At 37.5% G+C, this 17,001-nt stretch overlaps 1 protein-coding gene across 1 annotated transcript; it reads left to right on the forward strand.

Annotated features, from left to right (window-relative positions):
- Positions 1–303: 303 nt before the first annotated feature.
- On the forward strand, positions 304–15,146 carry SRF8 (STRUBBELIG-receptor family 8). Its single transcript, XM_089137253.1, has 16 exons — positions 304–715; positions 994–1,126; positions 1,259–1,330; positions 1,452–1,517; positions 1,616–1,687; positions 1,782–1,853; positions 3,498–3,569; positions 3,648–3,713; positions 3,789–3,854; positions 3,962–4,275; positions 4,980–5,230; positions 9,858–10,129; positions 10,235–10,370; positions 11,565–11,704; positions 11,834–11,990; positions 13,707–15,146. The coding sequence occupies exons 1-16, from the start codon at positions 616–618 to the stop codon at positions 13,857–13,859; spliced, it is 2,142 nt and encodes a 713-aa protein (XP_088993379.1). The 5' UTR covers positions 304–615; the 3' UTR covers positions 13,860–15,146.
- Positions 15,147–17,001: the final 1,855 nt, after the last annotated feature.

Consider the following 17,001-nt stretch of genomic DNA (forward strand, 5'->3'; position numbering starts at 1 on the left):
GCACAGACAACGAAAAGCTTCCACGGTTCTTTACTCCTTTATAACTAACGGCGACGAGTTATCGATGAAAATGACTTACAAATTTGTCTTCTAGCGGAACCTGAAATCTACGTGGCACTGCCACGTTTCCGGTCGCCAGTTTATTTTCACCCGTCACCGTCAAAACAGGTATGTGGCTTCGATGCAATTAGAATTCATAAATAAGGTTATTTTAGTAATTTTAACTCACTGGTTTAAGTCCTTTTTGTTCTTGGAAAGTTCGAATTCAGAAACTTCAGGTGCGAAAGAAGAAGAAAAAGCTATGTAGTCAATACCTAATACTATTAAATGGATATATATATACTTTGCTTACTTCGAGTCTCCTTTGAGCATTTGCCTTTATTTACTATTTCTACCGTTTTTAACCATTTCATTCTACTTTTGCCGACATTAATAAGCTCTCTTCCCCTTTCTCTCTCTCCGCATTGATCTCTTTTCTTCTTCTTCTTCTTCTTGTGAATCTTTAACGAGGAAGAAATCCAAAGCTGATTCGATTTGTTTCAGCTTTTGGTTTCTATGGAGGTGTTGCATGTTTGTTAAATTGATAGTTTCAAGGTTAGAGCTTTGCAGAGCAGAATGGGGATGAACAGAGTTGAATCTGCTGCTGCTGCCTTTGTGATTTTCGCTATTTTTGTTTCTCTACCTTTCGGCTTTGCTGCAACTGATGCATCTGATGGTAGTGTGCTGCGAAACTGGCTGGATCATGTCATTTTATATATATTTTTATCGATTGTTTTACCTTTCGTATGCATTACTTAGTAGGAGAAGTTTAGAAACGCAGGGTTTGGATTGAAAGGAGGTTTATACGAATGGAAGTCTGAAAATGAAATGCAAGCTCTGTGGATCTCGGCCTTTTCCTTGTTTTCTTCTTCTAGAACATTGAATGCGTGTTTTTATTTATTTATTATTAGTTTAGTTTAGTTTAGTTACTGAGAGCTGCTCTTTGATATGCAGTTCAAGCTCTGCAGGTTTTGTATACATCGTTGAATAGTCCTTCTCAGCTAACGGGATGGAAATCCAGTGGAGGCGATCCATGTGGAGAATCATGGAAAGGAATAAATTGCGAGGGGTCTGCTGTTGTTTCTGTGTACGTGTGGATTCATGTTAAAAGTTTCGGTTCATCGCATCCCGCCCTTCATTATAATTTATAATTGATATAATCGTTTCTCTTCATTGATGTGATTGTTACTCTTTGCTGGCGCTGTTGCCACTGCGACAGTGTTGCTCCTGGGTTAGGACTCAACGGGACCTTGGGATACTTGCTTTCAGACCTGTTGTCACTCAGAACACTGTAAGTTATCTGATTCTCTATTTCCTTTCCCCGCATTCATTAATTGTGAGATTGAACATTTTTATTTTGGCTTGGTTTTATTCTTGATAATTTTTTCCTGTCTTTTTAATTTTGCTTTTAGGGATTTGAGCGACAACAGCATTGACGATTCCATTCCATATCAATTACCGCCTAATCTCACAAGCTTGTAATGTTTGCTCTACTTATTTTGGCGTTCCGTTTCTTGTTAGCTGCTATTGATATATAGTTTTTGCGAGCAAATGCTAATTCATATGTCAATTGCAGAAATCTTGCCAGTAACAACTTTAGCGGGAATCTTCCTTATTCCATTTCAGGCATGGTTGCCCTCAGTTCCTTGTGAGTGAACTGCTTGAATTGCTTTTGTGCTTTCTTATATGGTTATACTTACACAGTTTCAGACTCTTATACAGTTGTGGGTTCTTTTGTTTAGGAATCTCAGCCGCAACTCAATCTCTCAGTCAATTGGAGATCTTTTTGCAAAACTTCAGGGGCTCTCAGTCTTGTAAGATGTTTTGCTCACCTTTGTATGATTGGAATTATTTTCATTATCTTTTAAAACTTTCTTATGGTCAAACTATTAGTTATTCTGGTCCATAGAAAAAGAGGAGGGCTGGGGGTGGTAACTCCGGCAAATCCAATCTTCATTGGGTTGCGGAGGGGTGGACAAGATCTTATTCTAACCTTTGGCATTTTTTACCCTAAGGGGTTGTATGGGATGTTTCTCTTCTGTTTCCCTGGTTTTAGGTAAAAACCAGTTTTCCCCATTTCTATACATTTTAGTTGTTTTTCATTACTTCTGGTGCTAAAATCTTGTATAGTTACATGGGAAAAAAAATGTTTTCTGTATGAAAGAAGAATGAAACAGGGGAATTTTTTTCTCAGTTTTCAAGGTTTCAAAATAGAAGATTATGTTTTGATACTAGAAAGACAAGAATGCCCCTCCGCCTTTTCAAGAGAAGATTTTTTTTTGGTGTTTCTCAAGGTGGGTTTAAAACTGTGCCCAAGGGTCAGTTTGTTTAAAAAATTAAAAAAATTAAAAATAAAACAGAGTGGATTACACATACATGATTTGGGTTGTTTCTGTTCCAAAAGTATAAAAAAACACAGAAAACACAAGAAACAAGAACATAAACATACAACCCCTAAGAGACTACTTTCAGGCTCAAACCTGTGTCTGAGTGCTGGCAGTCCAACTTCATATCACTTGTATCATTATTGTATCAGCATAACTTTATGATTGCTCCTGGCTCCATGTTCCAAGCAGTGTGGTCTGTTGGATGAGTATCTGCATCAGAATGATATAAAAATTAGATGAATTCTACATCTATATGATAGCAGGAGCATTTTATGTATATGCTTTGCTGCTTTATATATCTTGGTGATGGAAGGCAAATCTAAGAAGACAATATCATGATGGGTTTACAAGGTGGGAAATCCAGATTTTGTTCCATGATTTGGTGTCCCAGAACTTCACTTGTGGCCTAAAGTTTTTCAGCAGAACCTGCAATAGAAAGTTAGCCAATATGTTTCCAATGAGTTCAAATCTTCAAGACCGTGCAACTTCAAAGTGTTTATTTAGGGGATTATCCAATTTAGCAGGTTTTATGTGCTTCTTGAAATTATTCCTTCTCTCAACAGCTTCCAATGCAATTATAATAAGTAGAGCCTTCTCTTTACTACATCTTGCTGACAAAACTTGCAGCCACAATGTCCTCTGCTATTCTGTTTTCTCCCATCTATTGACTATTTCCTTCTTCACCTATGCTACGATAAGTTTAGAGTTTGCTGATATTGTGTCAGTTGTATCGATATGATCAAGGTTTGAGAACTATATCTCAATGGCCAGTTCAGCAATTGAAAAAACGGCGTTGGACTGAAAGCTCACCAAGTTGGGGATTTTCCTTTTGGGCTTGGTTAGGGGGGGGGGGGCATGAAATTACACTAATATGACCAAGATATCCGAGATATACAAGATGAAAATCATATCTTTGTGATGTGTTTTGTCTCCCTAAATATTGAATATAGCTTTAGATGAAGAGTTTTGGTTTTCTGAGTACCATTACCAATTTACGGATTCTTCATTCTTCTTCTTTGTGAGTACCACTAAATGTTAAGGATTTTTTCTTCTGACTATTTGTGAATTCAGGGATCTTTCGTTCAATAATTTGAGTGGTGATCTTCCAAATTCTTTTAGTTCATTGTCCAACCTTTCTACTCTGTGAGTTTCTTTAACCATTCATCTCTGATATATCTGGTTACAAAATTTGAACTTTTCATGAGTTATGGATTCTGGCAGCTATGTGCAGAACAATCAGTTAACAGGTTCAGTTAATATTCTTGCAGATCTGCCTCTGACAAACCTGTAAGTTCTGATTGTTTAATTTTGGCCTTTGGTTCATTTCTGCCATTTGAATTTGACACACTCAGTTTCCAACAGAAATATTGCAGACAACCATTTCAGTGGCTGGATTCCTCACGAGTTGAAATCAATTCCAAATTTTATGTAAGCTATCAACATGCTTTATTTTTTTTTTCTCATCCTATTTTTTTCATGATATTCAAATTTTACATTAATATTATTTTTTTAATCCCACATGCACAATAAAACAGATATGGTGGAAATTCCTTTGATAGCGGTCCTGCTCCTCCTCCGCCACCATATTCCTCACCTCCTCCTCATAGGTCACATAATGATCATAACAATTCTGGGCCAGGTAGAAACACACCCCCGGGATCATCACATCTGGATAGTGGAAAAAAGAAGAACGGCATAAACACAGGACTTATTGTGGGCATAATACTTGGTTCCATATTTGCTGGTCTATGTCTGCTTGCTGTTGTATTTTGCCTTCGAAAACGTAAAGTTGGGAAACATAATAGTGCATGGGCTTCTAGTGGAATTCCTTCGGCTGGGACTGATAAAGGTAGATCCTCTAATTTTATTTTAGGGCCTGTGATAATGACATCTCTATATGTGTATCTAGAAGTTGTAACCTTCTTTTATTTTCCCTTTGTCTTATTCCCAAAATTGCTTTAATTGAGGGTAAAAAGGGTTCCTTAAATAATCAAAAGTTAATTATTATGACATTATTAAAGCTGTCATTGTCTTTGTATGTTTTTGGAGTATACAAGTAAAATGACAGGATATACCCTTGTTGAAAAAGAATGTCACAGTAAGGAGAAAAAAGAAGTAAGATTACGAACCATTTGAAACCTTAAGGGGTACCAATTAGAAAATAACTTTATCTATTCTGTAGTTTGTCATGCCTGTATCTGTGATATGTGTTGTTTGCATGTTGGCTTCTCATTTCTTGAAGGTTGAATGTGATCTTTGATCTCGAGTGCTGATGATTATGTAAATGCTTAAATGGTATGCTACTAACATTAGCATGTAATTCAGACCAACGAGCACCCATTATCTTGGCTAGCAATCATTTTTATTGTGTAATCTGCATTCTAGACCTTTAAATTTTGCAAGTAATTGCCAAAATTTATATTTGTATAATGGTATCATTAAAAATGCAGGTGTATTAATATGTTTATCTTTATCCTTATGTTGCCGTTTCCCCCCTCTTTCTGAATTTTTCTAATAATGAAGTGCTCCTTCCTTTTGTGGTATTCGATTCAGGGTTGCAGTCACAAAAGGTCCAAAGTATGTCTTCCATAACAGATCTGAAACCTTCACCTCCAGAGAAGTTGATGGGTGAGAGAATACCTGGGAGCAGTGGATCTGTAAAGAGAGGCAAATCTCCTATTACTACCACTATTTCATATTCAGTAGCTTCTCTTCAAACTGCTACGAATAGCTTTAGTCAGGAATGTCTTATTGGTGAAGGTTCTCTTGGTCGTGTTTACAGGGGAGAGTTTCCTGATGGAAAGGTAATCAGGATTTTCATTGACTGAAGTAAGGCTTTGCCATTAAATCCATTAATATTCCCTATAATTGATTGATCAAACTAGTTGCAGAACCCAGAATTTTCCTTTCCTTTTTTTTTTTGTGTGGGGTGGCTGATGGTAACATAGATGGTTATTTATTTATTATATTTTTAAAAAGAATATTTTAAAACACAACAGCAATTAGTTTTCTCAAATTGCAGTGTTTCTAATACTGAAATTGCATTATGACTGTAAAAACAATAGCGATTGCCTCAATTTTGGAAACAGGGTTAAGGCTCTATATGTTTGACCTCCCCCTAGCCCTGCTAAACGTGGGGGCCTTGTGTATTGGGGTATGGCCTTTTTTTTTTTTAATGGAACAACATCGGCAGAGTAAATGATGAGCTCATGTCTAGCATCCTATAAACATAGATTGAAGTCCACAAATAAAAAATGCCCAAATGTGTGACATTATACTTTTAAGTTTTCTTCTGTGGTTGTTTGGAATTAATCAATATTTCAAGAACACGTAGCTATGAAGAGAACTAGCTCAAATCTTATAAAAGTAACAAATCATCAAAGGAAAACTTATGTGGCCATGAGCAGAATTGCATTAAACTTTATTAAAAATATAAGAGAGAAGGTTTAAAAGAAAAAATGGATAAATAAGAAGAAAAAAAACTCACCATTATTTAGAGCTTTATAGTTGTAGCTGTATAATGGTTCATTGCCATTCACCATTAAAAGCCATCACCACCTACAACTTTTGTCAGCCTCCTGCATACCAATAGTTGTAGCTGGCTTGTCAAAGAATAGTTCCTCATGGTTGTTTCTAAATGCTTCGACACACATCTCCAAACCCTTTTTCTTTAGGTTCCATTCATTCCAATCTAAGTTCTCAGAAGTAGAATAAGTAGGGAAAACATTTATTTCAATGTAAATTCTCAGAAGTAGAATAAGTAGGAAAATATTAGTATAAGATTTTGGCTTACATTTGTGGGTTCCACTTTAAAATTTATGTCCCTTCATTTTACTTTATTGAGAGAAACTCTTAAAACTAGATATTATAGGTCATTTTTTAAGGGAAACTTTGTTGGTAACCAAGGTGGTTACAATGATTCACTGTGACCCTCTTTTGCTTTCCCCGGCCCCAGTTCTGCCTCTTCCTCAGTGGATCAGGCATTGCTTCCCTCTCCCTCTTTGAGTCTATAGGTGATCATTCAAAGCCCCATGCATGCTTATTGGGATTGGATTTAGACTGTTGCATAGAAGGAAGAATAATATGAAAGTGGTTTCTGGGTTTGGAACTTTGGATGGGAACAGTGGTGCCGTTTTCGTCTCTGTTGACCTGTTCATTTTCTGTGCTGTAGAAAATACAATGCAGAAGATGTCTGAGGAGAACCACATCTTTGATTACTTGATTGAGATGGATTTGTAGGAATAAAACTTGAGAGTACATGTCTGCCAATCCAAGGAAATGCAGGTCCTCATTTTTAATTAATAGCTTGTTGTGGTTCATGCACATGGAACCAGAGAAAGAATATAATACGAGCAGCAGGAGAATTGAAGGGGAATTGTGAGCAAGAGGGTGGAACCTGCTAGGAAGAAGCAGAGAAACCTGAGCTGATAGTGACGATGCCTCTCAGGCTTGATGTTCCCACGGAATAGTTGAAGTTTCTGGAGAAGAGAAATGAGGGTAGTGACTACTGCCCACTTTACGGTAGGGGTGTGGAGGAGTGGGAGGGTTGGATTAACTACTTGATCAGATTCTCTTATTTGTTGCTAGTTCTTTGTATAGGGAACAAAAAACTATGGTTGTGAATTGGAATCATAACCTTTTTCTTGTTATAAACGGACAAGCCCATTGTTTGCTACCATTTCACCTAAAAGCTTGAACTTTTAGGGAAGGCAGGGAAATTTATACATTAACGTCCCTCCCTTGTGCAGCCAAGATCACATGGTCTGAAAAATTGGGAACTTATAAAATAGATGGAAGATAAAAGAAAGAAGATCAATTAATTAAACCCTTGCCTAAAACAGGGTTAAGGGACCATCAACAAAATGAACCTTATGACAAAGGAAAGTAAGAACTAAAAAGAGAAGTAGAGCCGGCTATGTGATTGGTTGTGCCGGATTCAATTGTCCAAGGAACAATATCAACTGAGGCATTACTGTGATGGGGAAAAAAATGAAGAAGAGGTATTGGAGGAAGGGACCATAGCAGAGGCAACTGAAGAAGTTGGTTCAAGTCAGGGACATTACCTGACGGAGACGTTGGAACTCGTTAGAAGAGAAGGGTGCATTGGCGGAAGAATCATTATTCACAAGAGTTATGGGCAGCAGTCCCGCCTCCAGATTTCATGCCTCCATGTGAGGCCTTAAGGGCCTTTCCAATACTGGTCCTTGATATGGCACCCGTGGTCATAATAATCGCACTTCATAGGCTGATGACAGAACTAGTCAGTTATAGGCCAGAGGAGTGGTATAGGAAACCTACATGAAGAGGTGCTAGGGCTGGTGTACAGAAGAGACTATTCCATGCGCACAAGGTTGATCATAGCAGTACAATGGTTTTCTTCAGAGTCAAAAATGGCGTAAATCTTCTCAAGGGACAGACAGGGTTCTTCAGGTAAGAACATGCATCTGAGTTTGATCATACTCCGTTTTCAACCTTGCTAAAAAATCATTGAGATGGAAGTTGCCTTCTCACTTGCAAAAAGCAAGAGCGTCCATATCACAAGTGGGAGAGAAATGCCCATAGAAATTCTAAGTCTTTCAGAATCCACACAAAGTATTATAGTACCCGGAAGGGGCAAGTCCTTTTGTTGTAGTTGATGAATGATGCATCAAATTTCAAAGCATTTTGCATCATTATCCATCTTAAGAATATGTTTCTTTCACAGCCTTCCAGACAATGGTTGCAGTATCAAGAAGAAGATAACCTTCTGCAATGGCGGGGGATAAAGAGAATTGAGTAGGTAATGTATAAGTGAACATCAGTTAGTCTCCCATTTAGCTGTGTCAGTAGTAAGAGGCTTCACAGAGGTGCCATTGAGATTGCTAGTGAGAACCTAGGAACCAACGACAACAACACAAGAATGAGACCACATCAGATAATTACTGTCTATGAGCTTGACAGAGTTCATGGAAATGAAGTGAGACATGATCATGCGTTGGATTAACTTCCTCCATTCTCAAAGATATGGTAGAAATACCAGACTTGGCTGCTGATCCAAAAGTAACAAGTGGAGATGTAGGGGGGGAAAAGTCACTATGTAATTCTTCCACACAGAAGGATTTAATACATACGTGAATAGGGAAAGCCTAACTGTCCAAAAGTAACAAGTGGAGATGTAGGGGGGGAAAAGTCACTATGTAATTCTTCCACACAGAAGGATTTAATACATACGTGAATAGGGAAAGCCTTGATGGGAGAACATGTACTCACCAAGGGAAACCAAAAAAAAGGTACATGGAAGGGCCTGCTGTGTCATGGAGGCAAGAGAAGGGGGAGGAAGCATTGCTTAAGGTGGGTTAGAGGTGGTGGGAGTCAGTGATGATTTTAGCAGATAATAAGACGAGGAGGCGGCAGGTTGTGGTGCAACATAAAAGAAAACAAAAGGAACAACTCCCAAAAGTAATTCCTTTGATGCCATGAAGAATATTTGGAAATTGAGCTTATAACAATGTGAGATGGCTCCCTTTGTATATAATAAAAGACAGAGCATAATGTACCATAAAAGAGAGAGTATAACTTACAGAAATAGACATTGGGCAACATGAATAAAACCCTATGGACAGTTCTTCCTTTCTACTTCTATTACAACTAGTATAAGCCAAATGCAAGTCTAGGCATGCTAGGACAATGACCAATTCCAGGAATAGTATAAACCGAATCAATGTCTTGATTGTTTTGAACTTCCAAATAGCTTAATTGTTCAGTTCTATGTTCTTCACTTCCTTATGTTTATTCGTGATGTCTTGATGTGGCTTAATGTTGATTTTCGATTACTTGATGTGGCTTAATATTTGATTTTTGATAATATATGATGTAGCATATTAATAATGTTATAAAGAAGAAGAATAAAAAAGTAAAACTTGGGCACCTTGTTTGCCCAAAGTTCTTAGGCACTCTTCCACTGCCTGTGTCTTGCTGCCTTGACAACTGTGCTCACCATATATGTATATTTACATCTGTGCCCTGGAATCTCCATTTGTTGAAGCCCATGATGTGGTGACCATCTGAATTGGGTGTCCAGCCCTATACTTAGGCTTTTCCTGTGGACAACCATATCCTGTTAGTAATGTGTTACGCATTAAAAAACACATTAATTCAACTAACTAAAATTTTCATGTTTGGTTGACACATGATTCCAACACTTGGTGCCTTGAATCAAGGTTGATATCTATCCCGGTTTTGGGCACCATCCGTCTTCTACCAACCCCGGCTCACTAAGAATACAAAAATAAGAGAACAGGCTAACCTGCTTTCATTTTGAGCTGATTGTTTTCTATTAGTCCTCCACTATGACTTCTATTGCTATATTTATTTTGTCATGTGTTGAACTTACACTGCGCCTTTCTTTTTCTGACCATGATGAACTCCATGCTAACATATCTTGTCAATCAGGTTCTAGCCATTAAAAAGATTGATGGTGCAGCATTGTCATTGCAAGAGGAAGATAATTTTCCTGAAGCTGTTTCGAACATATCACGCCTAAGGCATCCAAATATCACAACTCTTGTAGGGTATTGTGCAGAGCATGGTCAGCGTCTCCTGGTTTATGAATATGTTGGCAATGGGACTCTGCATGATATGTTGCACTTCTCTGAGGATCACAGTAAGATGCTTACATGGAATGCTCGTGTCAAGGTAGCACTTGGTACTGCTAGAGCTTTAGAGTAAGTTCATCATTATTTGATTGATGAAATTCTTTTCTTTTTCTTTTTTTATTTCTTTTTATTTTTTTCTCTTTGAATATCTTGACCCTTTTGACTCTCCGTTAGGTACTTGCATGAAGTTTGCCTGCCTTCTGTTGTGCATAGAAATTTCAAGTCTGCAAATATTTTACTTGATGAAGAGCTTAACCCACACTTGTCTGACTGTGGACTAGCATTATTAACTCCAAATACTGAACGCCAGGTAATACAAGTGTTGCCAGCCATTGTTTTTCATGGTTGTGAGGGTTTTGTGCCATCAATGCTCTACGTTCATATAACTCTTCACTGTTAACTGCTGTTAAATACTTGTCTGGTTGAGTAACCTTTCCTTTCTAGGCAGAAACAGATGACCAGAAACAAAAAGCGTGTTAATTTGGCTATAAAAAAGTATCAGTCACTGAGGTTTAGAACTTTCCTTTTTGTGTAAATAAAAAAAAATCATTGGGAGTTTAACCATGATATGGTATTTTTTCGCTTCAATAATTATAAGTTGTTTTCTGAATCATTAGGACATGATCTTTTTCTCTAGTTTTCTTTTTCTGGCATCAAGGATGGCAAAGTAGTGATGACCCCCTTCTTGCACTGCAAGTTGTCTATTATAGTCCAGCAAAACTATGTGGGTCTCTTAGTGCTTCTTGGTCATGTCTCTGGTTAGTTTGGAGCTGCAGGGCAGTTTTTTCTATTCCAAGTCTTTTTTCCCGAGTCATAAGTACTTTATTTGGTTCTGTTAACTTGGAATGCTTCAGTACAGGGGTATTGCTTCTGGTTGTACTAAAGTAAATAAAATGCCATCCTACATATATTTGTGACTCATGTTTGTGAACACTAATTAGCCATGTAAGCAAAATCATAATATTTGTCGATCAGAAATGTGATGGAGGTGGAGGCTTCTCAAATGGCCATAAGAAGTGTCTTTTTTTTTTTTTTAATTGACTCGTTTAAAAAAAATAACAGGACAACACATACAAGTTGTGCTTCAAATCTATTCCCGGGAACACAAAGGCGACAATTTTTTTCTTCTTGTTCTTCTTTTATTATTTTTTTTTTTATGGGACTGTTGCAATATTGCCCCTTCAAGTCTTCCTTTCTGTGAGGGAGGTTGTATTTTGGAGAAGGATTCTTTTCCATATGTTATTTTGTAGGAAAGACGTTAGACACTTAGTGATGAAGTCATGAACATGAAGGAAGAATCAGGGTGTCTCTTCTTTTAGACCTCAGTCTACAAGTAGTCCTAGAGTGATGAGTTCATTGACCACTGGAAGGAGAATATAAGATACCTTCTTGGGGGAGTTCTTGTAAATAAAATCTGTATCTGTTTTCATTTGCTATAGAGGGGGTTTGTGTTACAAACGATTTGATGCTCTATTCTAAAGCTTACCATTTGGCATTTTGTCAGATTTCAACGCAGATGATTGGTTCCTTTGGATATAGTGCTCCAGAATTTTCTATGTCTGGAATCTGCACTGTCAAAAGTGATGTATATAGCTTTGGGGTAGTGATGTTGGAGCTTTTAACAGGCCGGAAGCCACTGGACTGGTAAATGCAGTGCTTAGGTCGTCGATTTTGTTTGTTTGCTTGCCTGGAGTTTATTTCTTGTTCTTTCTTTGTCAGTGTTCACTATCTGTTTCTTTCTTAATTTCCTTTCTGGATTGGTTTTTTTCTCAGTTCGAGGGTAAGATCTGAACAGTCTCTTGTCAATTGGGCTATTCCTCAACTTCATGACATTGATGCCTTGGCAAAAATGGTTGATCCAGTGCTAGATGGCATGTACCCTGCAAAATCTCTTTCACGTTTTGCTGACATTATTGCCTTGTGTGTTCAGGTATGCTTCTTTATTTTATTTTTTGGAAAGAATTACAATGAAGGCTGAAGCAGCCTCTTAGCAAAAATTATTGGGATAAGACTGTGAAGTAAAATTGCCCCACCGGACTCTGCTTGTGTGGGAATGTGGGGCATAGGGTTCGCCCTTTTAAAAAAAAATTATGGTGAAGACTTTTCATTTTTAAGATCTCGTCGAAGTAAGGTTTTCTATAAAAATTTACCATTCGTATATGGGAGACAAGTCTGTTTCAGTCCCTACCAAATTTACTTTCTACAGGGTGCCCTGTTTCATCCATTTTTGTGTCTATCAAGGAATAGCAGGATAGGCTGTCATTGCATTTATGGACCCCATGCATTATATATGATATGTGATATTTAGATGACACTGCAAGGTGCTTCAATTGTATGCTGACATTAGATAGCAACTTTACTTGTCGAAAGACTCAGAACTTTAAAATTTCTCTCTCCCCTATACTTGCTCTTTATTTACTTTTACTCTCTTATTTAAAAGTTTCAACTCCGATTCCCCCAAAAAGATAAACTATTACTTCCCCTTCTCCTTTGATATTTCAAAATGGCCAAATTATCCTTTATTTTTAGTAGTTTTTTACTCTTTTAATTGATTAAAGTGATTTCTTCTCTTATTATCTATGTTTTTCTCTTCATTTTCTCCTCTTTTATGGGATCCATTACACATGATTAAGTGTACTTAAAAAGTTTTAAATAAATTTTCTCTCTCTTTCCTTTATAGGAATTTGTTATTATTTTTTTAAATTTGTAATATTCTCTTTTCATGAATTCCTATAAGAGAGGGAGAAAGGGAAAATTAAAATAATGATATAATACATCGAATTACGTTTAATAGATTCTTGTAGACAAGAGGGTGAAAGGAAGTAAAAATGAAAAAAAAATGCATCTAATCAATTTAATAAATTCCAATAAAGGAGGGAAAAGGAAATATAAAGAAAATAAAAAAAAAGTATACCACTTTAATGGATTTTTTATAGAAGAGTGAGAAAAGGAAAGAAAAAAGAAAAAAATAATATTTAAAAAAGAGAAGAAATTGCCATAAATGATTGGAGGTATAAAAATATGGTTAATTTAGTAATTTTGAAATATCTAGGTAGAAGGAGAGATAATAGTTCATTTTATGGGATGAAACTTTTGAGAGGGAAGTAAGAGTAAATAGAGACTAAGTCTAGGAAAGAGACAGAAATTTTCCAAACTTTGAACCCTTGACATTTTTCTTGATCTCTCAAAAAGTGATTCCACTGTTATCCATGCTATAGACTGAACACTAAGAGTGATGTTGCCTGGTTCTCTTTATTACCCATTTAATAGAGAACTTAGGCTGTTTTTGGTTTGTAGTGAGTCTTGCAGCATCTTCGTAGAAAAAGCATTGTACCATGATGTAGTAGGATTCTGCATGCATGGACTCGCACAATTTGTTTAGTGCATGACACTGATATACTTTGATGTGTTTACCCCCTCTCCCTTCTATTGTTGTTTATTCAAGCTTTGGATTATAGTAAAGATACAGTCTTTTCTGGTAAGATAACCTACTCTCTGTGCTCATCACGGAAGCTGGAGAACTCTCTTGGGTGGACTTCAAGCCAGTGGCCAAACCGAAAAAGAATCTGAAAGCTTTATTCTTAAGTAATGTCTGGTGAGTCAAGGTTTTAATGCTTAATCTTGGGGTTCTGTGTGGCTCTTGTAGGAACAACCAGAGTTCCGGCCTCCCATGTCAGAGGTTGTACAAGCATTGGTTCGGCTAATGCAAAGAGCAAGTGTGGTCAAAAGACGGTCTAGCGAAGACTCAGGGTTTATGCACCGATTGCCGGACTATGAGGCTGTTGAGAGGTCATTTTAGATTAAATCGGGAGAAAGGAACATCGCGTTACAGAATACATCCGGAATCATGAATATGAGTATGCTGAGAAGAAGTACAGGTGCAATGGAACACAGGCAGAACAGTCAAAGAAATGATAGGAGAGAGAGGCTTCATTCCAGATGCAAACGGAGGAGTATAATTTCAGAAGAATGCTACTGAGGTCTTTTTAAGGTCCTTTCATCCGTCCTCTCTCTCTCTCTTTCTTTCCGCTTGGGTGGTTGGGTGTACTCTTAAATGTCTGGTTCAAGCATGGGCAGTTGAATAATAGGGGATTGAGGTGGTTTTTTAGTCCTTAAGTTCTACAAGGAGGGGTGGAGGACTTGGCCCGTAGCTCAGAGTAGTCCTTTACTAGGGATTCACCATTTTTCTTCCCTAATATTTATAAATCTATCCACAAATTTTCAATCAATTAGATGGCATGTTGGATGTGTCAGCTTCTGAACGCAGTTCATATGTCAAAGTTTCAGGTGTCTGTTTTCCCTATAAAGTTTTAAAGATGGGGAATTTTTATTCAAATGTAATGCAAATTGGGAATGGATTTCCATTTCAGAATCCAAGGTGTTCTCCAAATGGTGTCATTGGTTCTTCATGCTCCTCCTAACAACCATTGCGCCCTTCCGCAACCACCATCCCAAAAAGACAATCCAAAATCCCTGTCCCCACCCACCTACCTAGCCACGCTCCCTCCACGGAGGCAAACTAGAGTTCAACCACCCACAGTTCTTCCACTTTTTTCTCTTCTCTTTGTGTTTTGTTTTTCTGCTAAAACTGTATGTGGTGTTGGAATGCATTTGAACATGTTCCATGATTCCATGTCAATCAAAGCTTGACAGATGGTTGAGGTGTTGCTCGAAGGGTGAGTATGGAGTTGGTGACCTTTCTTTCTCACCATCACATGTGACTCAGATCAGATGTGGACATCCATTTTTGAGAATTTGAGCTACACTTTCTGCTACGTGTTGCCTCTAAGGTGGATGTAGTCCAGCTTGGTGGCGCACCGGCGACAACAGGGGGAATGGGAATGGGGATCCCAATTCCCAACTCGAAGGAGAGAGGGAGACATAATTCATCTTTTGTTGATAAATGCCACCAAACGCCATTTTGCCGTTGCAAATCTCTTTCTTATTTGAGATCTGCCGACACCATATCCTGTATGAATCCAGTGAACATTGTCTTCGTCTTGCGGTAGGTGTTGAAGGATATCTGTCATTTTAATCTTAATTGACAAAAGACGAGACATTTAATTTCATGTCCCCAAACCCTAATTACATTGTGAAAAACTGAATAAAAAAATTTCTTTAATCGTCAAAGTTAAACTCAATAGCTCATGGATTGGTCCCCCCAACCCAAAAAAATATAAAAAATAAAAATAAAAAAAAGGAAGAAGAAAAGAGAATCCAAAAAAAAAAATCAAGATTTTTTAAATCCTTTTTTCTTCTGTTTATTTAATCCAAGTGAGATTCACCACCACACCCCCCTCATTTCTTCTCTGCAAGGCAAATTCATCTCACCATCACAACGACGTAACTCATCCCCTGCTTGATTGAACCTGGTTTTCATGTGGATGATGTTTGATTTCAGAAGAATGACCTTTTACGTGAACTTGTGATCCTCTAGATTTTGTGTGTGGAGTTTGGATTCTCTCCTTGGAGAGGTTTTGCAATGCGTTATAGGATTCAAACACACGACATTCTAATTCAAGATAAGGGTAAATTCAATGAATGCCATTTGATTGATATGAACATTAATGTGAATTTTTTTCAATAAAATGTTACACGTGGTTGATTCCTTTAATTCAATAGACACTCATTGGAAATTTTCCTTCAACAAAAGAGACCAAATACACATGACCAATTGGTGACATCTTAAAATGCCTAATACTCGCAATCCTTTGGATTTTATGTGTGTGGTGCTTTTGAAGTCCCAAAGAATCATCCAACCTGACCTTATCATTATCTTCTAATGAAGCATTAGCCATAAACACAAATTAGCAGAAATAATAAGAACAGTAGAAGTTGGTAAATTGGCAAATCAGAGGATGACAATTGGAGATTTGAGTTGATGGATGGAAATCATAATATAGTACTACTACGATTTTACAATTGTGTCAACTGCTAATTATGGTCGGTAGGCTTGATCTTGGTGGGTTGTTCATGGACTTAATAGGCTCCTGATCCATTAATAACTTCATGGGTAATCTTTTCGCTCTCATTGCTTTCAAGAACAACATGGGCTACTGGGTCCAGTCAACATCTGTTCATTTCATCTCCTTTGTGTTTTTTTTTTTTTTTAATCTTTTTGAGGTGAAAATTTTCATCTCCTTTGTGTCAACATCTCTGTGTGAGTGTCACTATCTCTCTTATTCCATCTAAATGGTATCTAAAATTGAGAAGAAGCGCATGTCCCCCTGTGATTTGATTTCAGATGTGACTCCATTAATTTCACCCATGAAAGTTTGAAAATTATTCTGTTCTGAATGGTGAAGCTGATGTGGATGGGAGAAAATAGAACCTAAAACACACCTATCCCATAATTGCCCTCTCTTTCTTTCCACTGAACTCTCTTCCTCGTCATCATCGTCAACAAGAATAAGATGGAATGAAGATTGCGTAACTACTTGGAAATCTCAGGTTTACACAGACAAAAGCGCGTATGATTCTACAAGTGGTAGCTCAGATTCTGCAGACCAAGTGTTCGTGACTTGGTCTAAGTGAAACCAAAGGCCAAGCGCAGCTTCATTCTTCAACCTGGACGGTTCACAGCTCAACCACCAAAGGTCTTTCTCGCGCAACCCACACGAGGCAAGTGATCCTTTTGACGTTCTTACAAATTGTAAAATATATATTAGCTATTGATTTCATAGTTCCAGACTTCCAGTCTCATTTTAGACCGTTCACCATTATCACCCCATGCCAGATTGGAATTTTATGGTGGTGCCCATCTAGTATTATAACCAGAGGAAAACTTTGTCCAAGTAAGAAAGCTAGAAAAAGGTGAATCAGAAAATGGAAAGCACGAAAAAGGGTGTCTATGAGTGAGAGTTGATTCAAAGATTAAAGAGTTTCAACGAAGCCAATCGAGTGGGTGGGCATATGATTTTTCAAAACATGACGAAAATGAC

Source organism: Hakea prostrata, chromosome 10 (genome assembly GCF_041222555.1).
Source record: "Hakea prostrata isolate BN-2017 chromosome 10, UWA_Hpros_2, whole genome shotgun sequence".
NCBI classification, from domain to species: Eukaryota; Viridiplantae; Streptophyta; class Magnoliopsida; order Proteales; family Proteaceae; genus Hakea; species Hakea prostrata.